This window comes from Leptosomus discolor, chromosome 10 (assembly GCF_034619465.1).
Source record: "Leptosomus discolor isolate bLepDis1 chromosome 10, bLepDis1.hap2, whole genome shotgun sequence".
NCBI lineage: Eukaryota > Metazoa > Chordata > Aves > Leptosomiformes > Leptosomidae > Leptosomus > Leptosomus discolor.
In genome coordinates, this window is record NC_141400.1 from 9,623,857 (window position 1) to 9,637,905 (window position 14,049).

The 14,049-nt window shown below is 40.6% G+C and overlaps 1 protein-coding gene across 4 annotated transcripts in view; it reads left to right on the plus strand.

Annotated features, from left to right (window-relative positions):
* Nucleotides 1-13,481, plus strand: part of CSNK1A1 (casein kinase 1 alpha 1) — a 36,721-nt gene extending 23,240 nt beyond the window's left edge. For 2 of the 4 annotated variants that reach the window (XM_086470988.1, XM_086470990.1), the window contains 5 exons: nucleotides 2,036-2,114; nucleotides 3,118-3,192; nucleotides 4,456-4,562; nucleotides 5,431-5,579; nucleotides 10,780-10,822. In XM_086470988.1, coding sequence (XP_086327114.1) covers nucleotides 2,036-2,114; nucleotides 3,118-3,192; nucleotides 4,456-4,562; nucleotides 5,431-5,579; nucleotides 10,780-10,787 — 418 coding nt within the window. In that variant the 3' untranslated portion in view covers nucleotides 10,788-10,822. Of the gene's footprint in view, nucleotides 1-2,035; nucleotides 2,115-3,117; nucleotides 3,193-4,455; nucleotides 4,563-5,430; nucleotides 5,580-10,779 lie in introns of all 4 variants that reach the window. The other 2 variants (XM_086470989.1, XM_086470991.1) reach the window with 2 other exon arrangements.
* The last annotated feature ends 568 nt before the right edge of the window (nucleotides 13,482-14,049 follow it).

Genomic DNA, 14,049 nt, shown 5'->3' on the forward strand with positions numbered 1-14,049 from the left:
TAGCTGTGCTGGCACCTTCCAGTGAAGGGAGGGAACTGCAAAGGACTATTGCTTTTGAATTTAGTTGGAGGTCTTGTGCCATGTATGCTGGTACTGGAATTCTAATATAATCAGAAATGTAGCTTGGTGCATGCTAAAAGCTATTCAGCTGTCTAGATCAAGCCAACAGTGAGGCAAACAAATAATCTTGTAATCAAGAGAAACCAGTCCTGAAGTTTATGGCAGAGTATTTAAACTTTTAGCACTGTAGTCTTAACTGTTACAGAACATATTTTCCTGTATGTAATGAGAGCTGTTCTCAAGGAGCTGTTTGCAAAGTTAGCCATTTCTTGTTTTACTAATGGAGAGTGTTGTCCTGTTTTCCAAATCCTGAAAACCGCTTTTTATCAGTATATGCTCAAATGTAATCCATCTGTTACAGATTTACAGAACAAAATGTTTCCCACTTCAAAATAAAATTAAATTAAACGTTATAGCAATGAACTGCATGGGGGATGGAAACTACTAATCTCTTTATTGCTTCTGAATTTACCACTGCATTCTCAGAGTGTAACTTTGTCATGGCCTTACACCAGTTCATTGAATTCTGTTGATGATTAAAATCTGCAATTCTAATGGAGTTTATGGTCTTAGTATCATTCTTCATCCCTCTGTCTTTGGCTGTGGTTTCATGCTACAGCTGAGATGACCTCAGAGCTAGCTGCTGTCAAGAGGAATGAACCAGTCTTCTCTTCCCTGACCACAGCTAGTGTTTTTTTGGCCTTCTGGTGAAATGGTTTAGGGAGCCAAGCTGATTTTCTTCTGGGATGGCTCCCTGAACTGATTCCCCAAAGAGTCAGAGAGCTGGAACATGAGTTGAGGGGGTAACGGGCAGGCCATTCTGGTGATTATTAGTGGTGATATTGGGTTGGCTATAATACAAAGCATCACCTATAACTTCTTCCCTGTCATACCAAGATCTGAAGGTAGATCTATCCGGCTTCTTAGCGGCTGTTTTCATTTGCAGGGAGCTGTTTTACCTCCACCCATATGTATAATCCTGTTTGCAATACTGCTGTCAGCCTTTATAAGTTATTTTTCTGTCTCATGTTAAATAGATGTCAGCTGCAGAGGGGCAGTCAGAAGAAAGATCTGATTCTACCACAGCTGGGAATAGGCAGCTTTGCCAAGAGGAAAAAAGTCATGGAGTGTTTTTTCCACTTCAGTGAACTGTACTAGCCTTAGTAATCATGAAAGCTGTGTAGTAAAGTGTGATGGTGTTCATGTGGCTGAAGTGTGGATCTGGAGTATATGCAGTACAGAAAACATTTGAAGCCTTTTAGATGAGAGCTTGCGTGCAAATCAGTGAAGTCTGTGGATGGATAACTCTGGAGTTCTCTAGTTGCCTTGAAACAGACTTCTTGTGGGAAGAAGGCACCTCTCAGATTGATGCATGCGCCTTTCTAAATATTGCTTGTCTTCTAAAAATCATGGAGACAATTCAGAGGCTTTTTTTTTTTTACAGAAGTGAGGAAAGAAAGGAGTTTTGCCCTTTTGGGGGTAGATGTTCAGTATTGGTGCCAGGCTGAGGCAAGGTTCAGGGAAAAATCTTCCTTAATGAAGTTAAGGCTGATGTTATGTGTCTCTTACAATGCATTCTGTGGTTCATGCAGGTAAAACATTACTTTCTATCCAAGCTACTTAATTAAATGGAAAAGACATTTAATATGGTTTTTTTATTGTCCAAAGCTTTTATGTTCCCCAAATTATTCTAATGTAGCTGCAGATGGAAAGTTACAACACACAATACCTACTGACTTCCTTGCTTGAAAAATGAATAGGATCTCCTTCCTGCTTGTGAAGACTTGTTACATGCCTGCCAATGGAATCCTGAACATCTAGATGTCTTAGCTGTATTAGAAAGAGACCTTCTTTGCACCAAAGCTTAGGTTTTATTCCTTAATTATTTTTTTTAAATTCTGAATGCTTGCACTATTTCGAGTAAAGTATGAAATGCCGAAATTTGTAATTCATTGTGTTCTTCCTCTTTCTCCAGTCGTCGGGATGACATGGAGTCTCTAGGCTATGTATTGATGTACTTTAACAGAACCAGTCTGCCTTGGCAAGGATTAAAGGTAGGCTATGTTGCCTTTTTTTTCCCCACCCTTCCTTTTTTTTTTGTGTTTGGGTATCATGCTTTTGCCTGCTGGTTTGGACAGGTGGCTGTTTATAATGTTTAGCTTCAGTTACACAAAGCAGCTTTTCCCAAGGCATATTTATAGAATGTAGAAGAAAGGTTCTTTTCTGCTTCTGGTGCAGCAGGCAAAATGTGTATTGTTTGACTGCCTTAAAATTTATACTAAACAGTAGTTTGTCATCTTTGCAGACTATTATTGTCCTGTTGTAGGCTGAGGCCCTTTTTGGGAAGTAGGAAATAACATTGTTAGTGACTTTCTGAATTGCTGTAGAGAGGATGGAAATACTCTCACCTAGCAAGCTCAGCTTTAGTGATATTTTCAGTCCAGTTTATGGCATGACTGAGTAATTATTAAGCAACAGGCTTGTTTTAAGTATTTATATATGGTACCCACGTACAAGCATGGCAAATATTTCTTATTTCTGATATATAGACTTTAGTGATTTGTTTTCATGTTTTAATTGTTTTTCTTCCTCCGTGTGGGAGTTGTGTAACTCAAATGGTATTGCAGCTGCAAGTTTTCTAAAAAGGCAAGCAGCTTGTGAAACATTAGAACTCTTCAGCTGCAAACGAATGTAATGGCTGCTTACTGAAACATGCAGGCAGCCCTTGAATGGGGTGCTGAGTGGGAATTAATAGAACTTTGGCAAATGTAAACGCAAGTCTGGTCTGCTTAATGGACAAAAGCAGCAGTTAGAGCTACACGAGCTGTGCCATGTGATGGAAGCATTAGACTGCGACAAATGGTATTAAACTGTGTCCAAATCTTAATACCAGATTGACCTTCATTCTCTTTGCAGTAAGTGTGTGGGACTTGGAGATTTCATGTAAAATACTTCTGGTTGACCAAAGGATTTTTGTCGGTTTTTTTTTTTTGCTACTGTCCTTGTTAATCCAGTGTTGCACAATATCTCTTATATTGTGACCTACATGTTCCACAGGCTGCAACAAAGAAGCAAAAGTATGAAAAGATTAGTGAAAAGAAAATGTCCACTCCTGTTGAGGTTTTGTGTAAGGTAAGAGTTTCCAAATGATGTCATACTGTGAAATGGAAGTTCTTTTCTTCTTTTTTTTTTTTTTAAACTAGAGCCAATGTATTAGATAGTCTCACATGGCATTTGCTGTTGAATAATACTTCTCTGGCAGTCTTGGGTGCCTTGTGTTTGGCCACCCAGCAAGACTGAATGTGTGTGACAGGGCAGGCATTTGCTGCTGTTTCTTGGCGTAGTTCATGCCACCATTGTTCCAGTTTTGGGGACTGTCAGCTGAGCAAGCTCTCCAGCTCCTTTAGTCTCTTAGGTGAGGCATGCTCATTTCTTCCGACTTCTACAGTAAAAGTTCTACATGTGCCCTCTTGGATAAATAAAACCAAGGTAGAGCTGTATAGCTTGCCTGTATATACTTGTTTCTGCCTCTTCGAGATTGTTCGTGTTGTCTTCCGTATCTCAAATAGAGGCTGTACTGGAATTGGATGTCAAGTGATCTTTAAAGCCATGTGGCAGAATGATGATTTTCCAAGCTATCCTTTGGGTCTTAAGATTCCTCTTGAACTGTAGCAGCCACATGCTTGTTAACAGAGGTCCTTGAGAACACATCGTAGTTTTTGCACATCAAAGAGCAGCACCAAGGATTACACTTTCTAGTCATGCACACTTATATATCGTTACAGTCTGACAGCATCTTCCAAACTGCTGAACTGTTAGACCTTGTGTTTTCTTTCTTGTAGTACAGCACTATGCAGTATGCTATTACCTATTTACATGTAGGCTTTAATACAGCATTAACTGTATAAATATGTAACCTCGTAAACTATGAAAACGTCTTTCAAAGAGGTTTTCATAGTTTACGTCTTGACACTTAATAGTGGTAACTGACCTTGCCTTCAGTATGCTCAGGTAGTTTATCAAGGAAGCATGAGTGGAATCTTTTAAGAGACAATTACTAATTTCAGAGACTTAGTTAATAAGAACTAAGTTTAATTAGGATGGATGAAGTGTTTTCAGTATGTTGTATGTTGAAAGTTTTAATAGCAGAGAACTTGTGATTGCAAAACATACATCAGGTAACAATTCTGGGGAAGGAATGTGTACTTGGTAACTTGCTGATCAAATCCACTTTCTGAAATACAGAATAAATTAATGACTAGAGGCAAAGTGGAATTCATGCTTACAAATCTTCAGCCAGTTTTTCTGTGCCGTTATTGCCTTTTGCCTTCTTACAGGGTTGTTAGAAGCTTTTTTGCTGCAAGCCATGGCTTGATTAATACTGTTGATTTACAGGGATTCCCTGCAGAATTTGCCATGTATCTGAACTACTGTCGTGGCCTGCGCTTTGAAGAGGCACCAGATTACATGTATCTGAGGCAATTATTCCGTATTCTTTTCAGGTCAGTCTCAAAGTGGAAAAGTACAGAAATTTGTCAGTGCTTTACCATTTGGTAACTGCTCTGTGGGACTTGCACTGCAGAAAACTCTTCCATGTATGTAGTGTAGCAAGTTCTTCTGGGACTTCCTTTCATTTCAGAGTTTGAAAAGCTGTTTAAAGGACCTGAAAAATACTGTTCGCTGTTAAACATGAAGGAAAAGACGATCTTGGGTTTTGTGTTGCATGATCTGACAACTAATGGTAGAGGGTTGAGCCCATACTTCAGGTTCTGTTGCAAGTAGCTTAAATTGACCCCTTGGTAGAAGTGTTTGAAGCTTTTTGTGTTTGGAGATCGGTGATGGGACTAGCAGCGGTGCCCAGGAGGTGGATTTCAGTGGAGGGTAATAGTGCTGTTTCACTGAGCTTGTTAGAGAAACCAGAACATGAACTCAGCCTTGTGGAATGAACAGCATCTGTCAAAAGAAGAGCTGGTACTGATCTCTAGGGAATCTTCCGCCAGGTTTCTGGAATCCAAAGCAATTTTTATTCTACGATCTACAATACTGAAGTCTGTCCTTAAAACTATGTATATTTGATTTAAAAAAAAAAAAGCTGAGAACCTCAGTGCCCACAGCTGGGTAAGCTGGGTTGTGAGGAAGTGCTGCTTCTACAGCGTGCTTTTGTGTAAACAGTGAAGAAAACACCACTTGATAGTATTTGGGCTTGCTTCAAGAATCCCTTTAAGTTAGTAATACTTGACATTTATGTACCATTCATAATCTCCAAAGCAGCTTAGAGTTAACCTCTAGTTCTGGGCTTTCAGGAGAGGCTTGGTATTAGCAATAAGGAAGTTATGATGTGTTACAGTAAAGTATTTCACTCTTTTCTAGGACCTTGAACCACCAATATGACTACACATTCGACTGGACAATGTTAAAGCAGAAAGCAGCACAGCAGGCAGCCTCTTCCAGTGGGCAGGGGCAGCAGGCCCAAACCCCCACAGGCAAGCAAACTGACAAATCCAAGAGTAACATGAAAGGTTAGTAGCCAAGAACCAAGTGACGTTACAGGAAAAAAAAAATTACACTAATTTGGACAATGTCAGCAATTTAAGTGTTAGATCAAGGAGGTGGTTTAAAAAATATATTTGGCTGTTAATTTAAAAAGCAAAGACAAAAGACGTCCTTGGAGAATTTGACTACTAACTTTATACCAAAATGTCCTTGTTCTTCATATCATTTCCTCTGGGGATGTTGGGTCATTTTAACCACTGCATCTTTTGCTCCTGCATTAACCACTTCCAAAAACAAGAAACTGACTTGGTGTTGGGAATGTGACATTTTTATTTATTTTTATTTATATATATACATATATATATATTTATATATATATAAATATATAATACAATCCAAAATCCTAGACCTAACACTTCTTAAGGGATAATTCTCATTAACTAGGCAAGGATCTAGAGACTTTGGGTTCCACTCTGTTCCAGCTGGTATAGTGCTGTGGGTATGCTTCTGTTCTGTATGCCTCAAACACTGGAAACAGAAAATTGTGAATGGTCTGGTTTCCTCCAGTGGGTTTATGTTGAGACATTTGGTCCAGAGTTAAAGAAAAGGACCAGTGAGCTCAAAATGTCTTGCCTAAATCAAGGAGTAACCCCAAAGTGATGTGGACTGCCAAGTCACAATTTTCTGAGGTCTCTGGATGCTCTGGGGTGGGGCTTCAGGTTTCCTGACTGTTTTTAATGGTTTAGGTTATGGTTTCAAAGGGAAATGTAAAATGCTAAAGATGTAATTGTGTAAAAACTGAAAACTGGGTCCTGAAAAGGCACGTATTTTTTTGCACGTTCTAGAAGCTTTTTTTTTTTTTTTGTGATGTAAACTTGCCAGTGTTAGTTTAGTAAGTCGCTAGAATGAAACTGCTACAGCTAGTGACTATTACAGCCAGTCTTGTAATGAAACTGATTCCTCAAGATGAGCTGTGGTATAGAATTGATGCTAATGAGGTTGGTTGAGTGAGACTGGAGAAGCTAGGCTTAAGTTATGTACTGAGGTATTGCCAGTACTTGCCACTCCTCAGAACATTCTTGTCTTGACTATCCTTTTTATATGTATAAAATTATATATTAAGCTAACTTGGCAGACTTGGAAGTCAGATGCGGGAGTGTTACAACAAACTTATCAAAACATTGTTTTCATGTATTGTGGCAGCATTCAAACATTACCAGGTGGCTTTAGTCAAAATAGTGATCCAAAAAATACAACACTTCATCCAGAAAAATGAAGTAGTAAAATACCTGCTGGTCTTCCCAAGGCTCAATCTGAAACAGTTTATTGAAGAAAAAAAATTCCGTTGGATACCATTAAATGTCAGACTTTGTGGCAGAGAAAATCCAGCTTGTTCTTCTGGAGCCAACAAGTGTTACAACACTGAAGGCTGTAAACCAGTTTGTTCGGCTGAAACACTGGTATGTGGTAGACTCTGTGATTAAGCACCCAGGCTTAGATTGCTTCCTGAAATACAGAAGCCCTGACCGAAGTTCAGAACCCACTACTGAACCCAGCCCAGTGTTGGGGTGTGGAAAGGCTGGCTGTTAGAGCAGGAGGAAATAATCTGAGCAAAAATGCAGATTCTTCACAACAGCTCGTGCTTGAAGTGAAGGTCTTAAAGGAGGTGATGATCTGTAAATGGACACTGCTGTGAAAATAAAGTTGTATGCACTTGAAATACTGTTTTGCTGGTGAAGTATTCTGAGGTCTAACATGCTGTTCTCCTGGCTCAGGTGGTCTCTGACCAAGTGCTATACTGTAAGTGAAGAAAAGGCCGTTATAATGGTTATCTGCCTCCACCTTCCAGTGATGAGTTAGTGACAGAGCGCAGAGCTGCAGCTGGCTGACAGTCAGGAGTAACGGGGAAGCTGTCTAGCAGTTGGACCTTACAGACCACTTGTGTTTCTTGATGGACGTTCTTCATCGCACTGCCCTTTGTTAATGGGGTCCATCGCTATATCTATGGAGAAGTTGCTCTTTTTCCAGCAGAATCTCCTTGGCTCTTTCATAGAGCAGCAGCCTTCTGGGGGAATGACTCTGTCCTCTCCCCTCCCCACCACAAAGAAAAGGCTTGTGACCTTTGGATCAATCAAGCTGTAATGTCAGCAAAGCATTAAAGTACTGCTTGTCAAACATCTGAAGACTTCTCCAGCTTCCTAAAATAGTTAGCTTAGTCTCTTCATCAAAGTAAAGATTACAGATTTCTAAAATCCTACATGCCTTTTTGTGGCAAATATTGCCTGTTAATGAAGATTTTTCAACCAGCTAAGCTCAAGCAGGAGGCTGTAGGGCTTATATGTTGCTGTCACATTGAAGATTAATGAAATACCTGCTTATTTTTTCCAGAGTTAAGTTAAATTCTCATGTAGCTGCCATAGCAAAGCCTATACTGTAGTGGCTTAAAAGGCTTCATGGTATTAAATTATACCCCTCTGGTAACCATATCCAGTTTAACAAGAGTACTGGAAATAGCAATTTACAGATGCATTTACTGGTTAAAGTCTTGCAGTATACTGTATGAAGTGCTAGTAGCACTGAAGATGTGTGTTTGGGGAGGGTGGTGAAATCTTAATTCTTTCAAACAATGTCCAGGGACTTACGTGACTTAGATTGTGTGCACATTTATAGATTTTACTGGCCCCCTTAACTCAGGTCCATATTAAAGTGTCTCACTGAGTCATGTAGGTTATTCAGGCTGAATATTCTGTTTGGTTCCAGGGTAGCCTGTTCTGTCAGTGGCGCTTTTTTTTTTCCTGTCCCTCTCTGGAACCCTGTGTGGTGTCTTTTGTAACAGCAAGATCAGCTGTTTTTGAACTTGGGAGAAGTGAACTGTTTCAACAGATAAAGCTTCTGTGCTGACTCTGGGAAGTTTAGCTCTCTGTCCCTCGACAGTGAGGCAGTTGTTCAGGTGTGATTTGTGACAATGCTTACAGGCAGTTTCCCGTGGTCATAAAACTGACTCAAGCAGTCAATCCGCAGGAGGAAGTCTGTCAGTTCCATTCGTGAGAGATGTTTTTAATTAATTTCAGTATAGAGTTCTGTAAGTCTATCAGCAGTCCCATTAGCATTCACTGGATGCCTGTGGTCGTGGCAGTATTTCTCAGAACAGACTATTAGTTCACTACTTGAGATTTAGCCAGTTGACAACTAAATAGTTTTCACTGCTTGTCTCTGCAGCTACTTAATAGAGGAAAAAGTCTGAACACTTCTCAAGTAGAGGAGTTTCTTGGAGTATGACAATGCAGTTACTCTTCCCCCATTGATCAGCTCAGCAGCTATGGTAATAATAAAGCAATTTGAGTATCCCTCATGTAGCATGGAGATTATCAGAGTTTTGGGTGACACCCTGGAGGGACAAGGAGTGGTGAATGTGCAGAATTGAGCTGGCCCTGTATATAGTGAAGATCTGTCAGAGAGATGCCGGCATAAACTCTTAACGTGTTCTTCATGCTGGCGAAGGCTTTGTGTGCTCCATGAATGTCTCAGCATCTCATTTGGTTATGGTTGGGGTGCGTTTGGGAACACTTCTGTGTAGTCTTAATGGGACTTGGAAGGGATATTGTGGGTTGAATCCAGCTCCCCATTGCTCTCTGTAGAGTTGGGCGTTCTCTTGCCCGTAATACCCTGAGGTATCTAACAAATAGCAGCGTATCATTTGTTAGCATCTCCTTCATCCTCAGGTTCAGGATCCCATTTTCATTTGAAACATCCAGACTTCTAAAGCAAACTAGTTGATCTGTTTCGTTCCGCACTGGGAGCACACTGCGCCTTTTATTGACTTGGTTTTGGCTGCTTTGATGGAGAAAGTGGTTCAAGTGATGAATCAGTGTTCGCTGCTGAACACAGTAAAGGGAAAAACAGTGTAACTTTTGTTTATATGCATCAGGTAAGGGTTATGGACAACTTTATGCCAGTGGAACTAAGGAATCAGTGAGATTTCTGTGAGAATTTGCACTCAGGTGGGAATGACTGTTGTGACTCTGGTGCAGGATTTTTTTTTAATTGCTAGTGCTGGGTAAAGAAAGTGCATTGAGATTGGGTTCAAAGCAAGCTATTGAATCTCTTCTAAATTACCTGTAGCCTTTTCTGGAAGAGTTAAAGCTGTCTTCTGGTACTATCCAGTTACATTTTTGATTTGAATGTCAGGCTATGTTTAAGACTTGTTTGCACTTGCTTCTCTCTGGATGACAGCACAAGCTATAGCTGAGGTCAGCTTTGTCTGTATTTCACTGTGGAGAGATTTCTGTTGCAAAAACTCAGAGCTGTTGCTCAGATGAATTCATACATCAACAGAATACCCTGCCGTTTGGAGGGCATCCAGAACGGAAACTTGCTTGGCAAAGTAGTCTTTGGTTGAGACTCCTGTTACCTCTGTAAGGCACAGTGCTACTACCTGAGTCACCAGAAATGGGTGTATAAGCAGTTGCATGACGACTGGCTTAGCTTGCAGTAACTGGTTCTTTGAGATCTGTGTACGTATTCCTTTACTCTCCCTTTTCCACCATGTCTTGAACTTGTCATTTGGAGTACTGTACTTTAAAATAGTTGTTCTTGGCGACCAACCATCCCTGTCACATGAGTTGTTTCGCTCTGCCTTCCAAGGACAGAAGGTATGTTGGGTTCCTAGTCACTGTCAAAGGTTCTCGCTTCTGTTCTGGTTGCCCAGAGTGTCGTACATGAGTGAGCATGTAGTGAACACCAGTTACTGTAAGGTAAGTTATTCCTGTCCTTTTCCTTCTGTCTGTGTGACACTGCTGTACTGCCTCTCTGAAGAGCACCACTGCAATCAGATGACAGTTTGACATTCAAGGATATAAACATGAGACATTGCAGACAAGTAGAAAACAATCCTATGAAATTACATCCTGCTTCCTAGTGGCAATAACACATCTTGTTTTCAAACTGTTGGTCTGAATTCCTGGTTGAGGAATGTGACATCCAGCTGGTGCACAAGCCTGTTTTCCAGTGCAGCAGGAGGTGTGAGTGAGAGGTGTGCGTCTGAGCTGAAGGGTGGTGGCAAGTGCTGGTTGGCTTTGGAAATGGACACCAGGAACTGTGCAGTTCTGAGATGGGGCAGCACTTTCCCCTTTGAATGACCATAACTGATGTTTAACTCTCCTACTGGGAAGGCTGTTTCTCATTTTCATCCCGTATCAGTAAGTTGCCCTTGTGTTTATCTTGCAGGTTTCTGAGCATGGCGAGGATGGGACAAAGCAGAGCAGATCGGAGCAGGACTTGTCACTCCCCAAATCCTAGAAATTTTAGTTCATACGTACACTTGCCAGTGGCTGTGGGCAACCATTTACTTGGTGTAAAGAACTTAATATCAGTATAAACTGGCTCTGGGCAGTGTCAATGATGCTGCACTTTGAGTTGTAGCAGCTGTAATTGTGAATATTACTGAGATAGTGAAACATGGTGTCCAGTTTTCTATTGCATTTTTTTCAAGTGGAAAAGTTGACTAATGGTTGACACACAAGTGGAGAAAATTGTGCATATGCCAATTTTTGTTACCTTTTTACTTTGAACTACACTGCTTATGAGATCTCATTGTTTTGGAAGAATGGCATGAACAGTCTTCGGCAACAGTTGTGATAATTGTAAATGCTCACAATTGTGCACTCTTTTCTGGTTATTCCTCCCTGGGTTTTGAAAGTTGTACACTTAAAACATTCTTAAAGTTGTTGGCTTCTATGTGCAACATACCAAGCCAGCTGACATGGTAGTAACCAAAGATTCCAGTTTTTAAGCGTATGAAAGACTCTGCCTGCTTACCTGTGCTAGAAATAACAGCATCTAAAGTGAAGACTTAAGAGAAACTTAGCGACTACTAGATAATCTTTAGGACTCTGCATTAACTCTATAATGTTCTTGGTATAAAAGGAAAAACAGCATATTTGTCACAAAATTTAGTTAACATCTTACAACTGAACCTGTATGTAAGTTGCTTAGATAAATGTAATCACTGTAAACATCTATATGATCTGGGATTTTGTTTTTATTTTGAAGCGGGAGCTTTTTTGTTTACAAGTTCATTAAAAACTAAAAACTGTTTCTGTAAGGAAATGAGATTTTTTTTTAATTTGCCTTGTTAATTCAGTTTAAGAAATCGACATCACCCTGTTTTTAAACCAAGTTTCGAGGCCATTTGTTAAGCAAAAGAAGTCATATTTCTTTCTAAATCATTTTAGATTTAGTGTTGTAACTCTTCCTCATTTTGTTTTTAAATAAATTTTGTATTTTTTCCTTGAGGGGGAAGGGGCAGTCTTGCATTTTTATAGCTTGTTGTTTGAGACCAGCCCTCTATACTAAGATTGGATTTTTTTTTTTAAATGAAGTGGCATCTTTTGCAGACCCGGTATTGGCAGCCTCCAAGCGTTGCCATGTCATGCATCGGCTGGACTGACTTGTGATTGCTAGTTTTGAGAAAAATTTGAATGGAGTATTTGGATGGTTTTAAACCAAGGCATTTTCTTTCAAGTTCTTGTGAAGTGGATATGACCAGATTTACTCTTGTTCTCGGGGACAGCCTCGCGCCATGCAGAGTTCACATTGGTTACTGCCCCAGGCTGTCTTCCTTCTCACTCCTATTCTAGCCCAGCTGAAAGAAAGAAATACTTTTATTGCTGGTAATTCTTTAACAGTGTAATTTATTCCTTTATAGCATGTCAGAATAAATTAAAAAAATGTCTGAAAATGCTGCCAGATGCCTATGTGTAAATGTTGTTCGTATGTTAGCTTTTTAGACAGTTTTCATGCATGTAGCAGAGTTCCTGCTCACAGTTCATATTTTTATTGTTTGAAAAGGTCTTTCATTTTGAAAACCATTTCTTCAAGATCATAATACTTACACTGTGCCCTCTGTCATCGCGGAGTGGTAGCCTGGATCAAGTCGGCCGCGCTCCCGTGCGATCACTATGCATACTCTCTTTACAAGAGGGATCTGCCCTGAGAAGATGTTAACTTCATCTGGAGAACGTTGCGTGCTTATAAACATTCGTATAGATAATCTGGGAGTAGAGGGAGGCAAAAAGTCTGCCGGGCTTCAGAGATACCGGTGCATATTTGGAAACTTGTCTTCCAAGTCAGAGCGGTCTCTCTCTGTTACCTGCAAGGGGGAAGAAGAAATGTAGCTCATTCTTCTGGCTAGGATGTTTTTCTAGACTGAGTATTGCCCCATCCAAGTACGGATGCTTTACACGCAATGCCTCACATGAAAACTGATATGTTTCTGAGAACTGGTATGTAGAATACTGTGTTGTTATGTCGTCTGTGATTTCTGCTGTCTAGGCAATGCATCTGACAACACGCATTGGCAGAACGGGAAGAAGCATCAATGAAAAATGCCGCCTTGGCAGCTGTTTTCAGAGTGGCTGCTTGGAAATTGGTTTGGCACCACTTTTCTTGCTCTGGCATGAGGTATCCAAAAGTTGGAGGAAATCATTTGGTTTCGGGAGAAAAAATTATTTCCTCTGTCCATTAAATTTACTCATGACTTTGAGGAGGGTTGTCAACTTTTAGAAACAAAGCTGTCCGTGATAAGCACTGTGAGCAAGAACAGTTCATCTGCTTGTGGTGTCAAAGTGCATTGGTTTGTAGTTCTTACAACTGCAAGCCTCATCCCGCCGAGGAGCGCGGAGTCCAGTTAGTCCTTCAGACACGGTGTGTTAACAGAGTTTACTTCTGCACGCAAGTGTGAGCTTAAACTGTCAGCTGTGGCGTGCTGCTTTGCAGAAAACCAGCCTGCACCAGACATGCTGAACGATGAACAGGATGGCAACCTTCCTTAAAGAGATGCTGTGATACTGAACACTCATTTGCTGTATAATCTATTTGGTTTGTAACAGACTTAAAATTGAAAGCATTAAAAACTATGTGGATCTTGACTTCTGGTTGCAGCTCTGCAAAGGTTTTGTGTTGGGAGGTTTACTCTTAACCTGCTGTCCTGGTGCACAGTCTAACTTCTGCAGGCAATCTCAAGCCCTTTACCAGCAATCATCATGTAACGAGGCCATAAAGTGCCAGAAGTACAGCCTCATGCTCCCTGGAAAGTGCTAGAATTCGGGGAATGACATCAGGCTGTGACAACAGGTTCTTAGTCATCTTCCTAAGCTGTGTGCAGGGTTTTGAAGCAATTTATTAACCTTGTAACAAGAGGCATCCTAAGGCCACCTTCTAAAGACTCTCTTAATTTGAAGTGTGGAGTGCTCATGTGCAGCCTGCTGGTTCATTATTTTTAACCTATTTAAGCTGTTCCTTGTTATAAGCAGTTGAAAGCCTTTTTCTCTTCTGCCATAAAAGGCTGTGAAAGGACAGACGGCTCTAGGTCTCACTGAGTAGTAACGTTGCTCTCGCTGCTTTGCCTGCTGTTCTGCAGGGTGGTGGGTGTCCGTAGGAAGTGACGAATTCAAGCCCTGGCTGTGCTGAAAACACTGTCAGCCTCTGGCAGCCAGA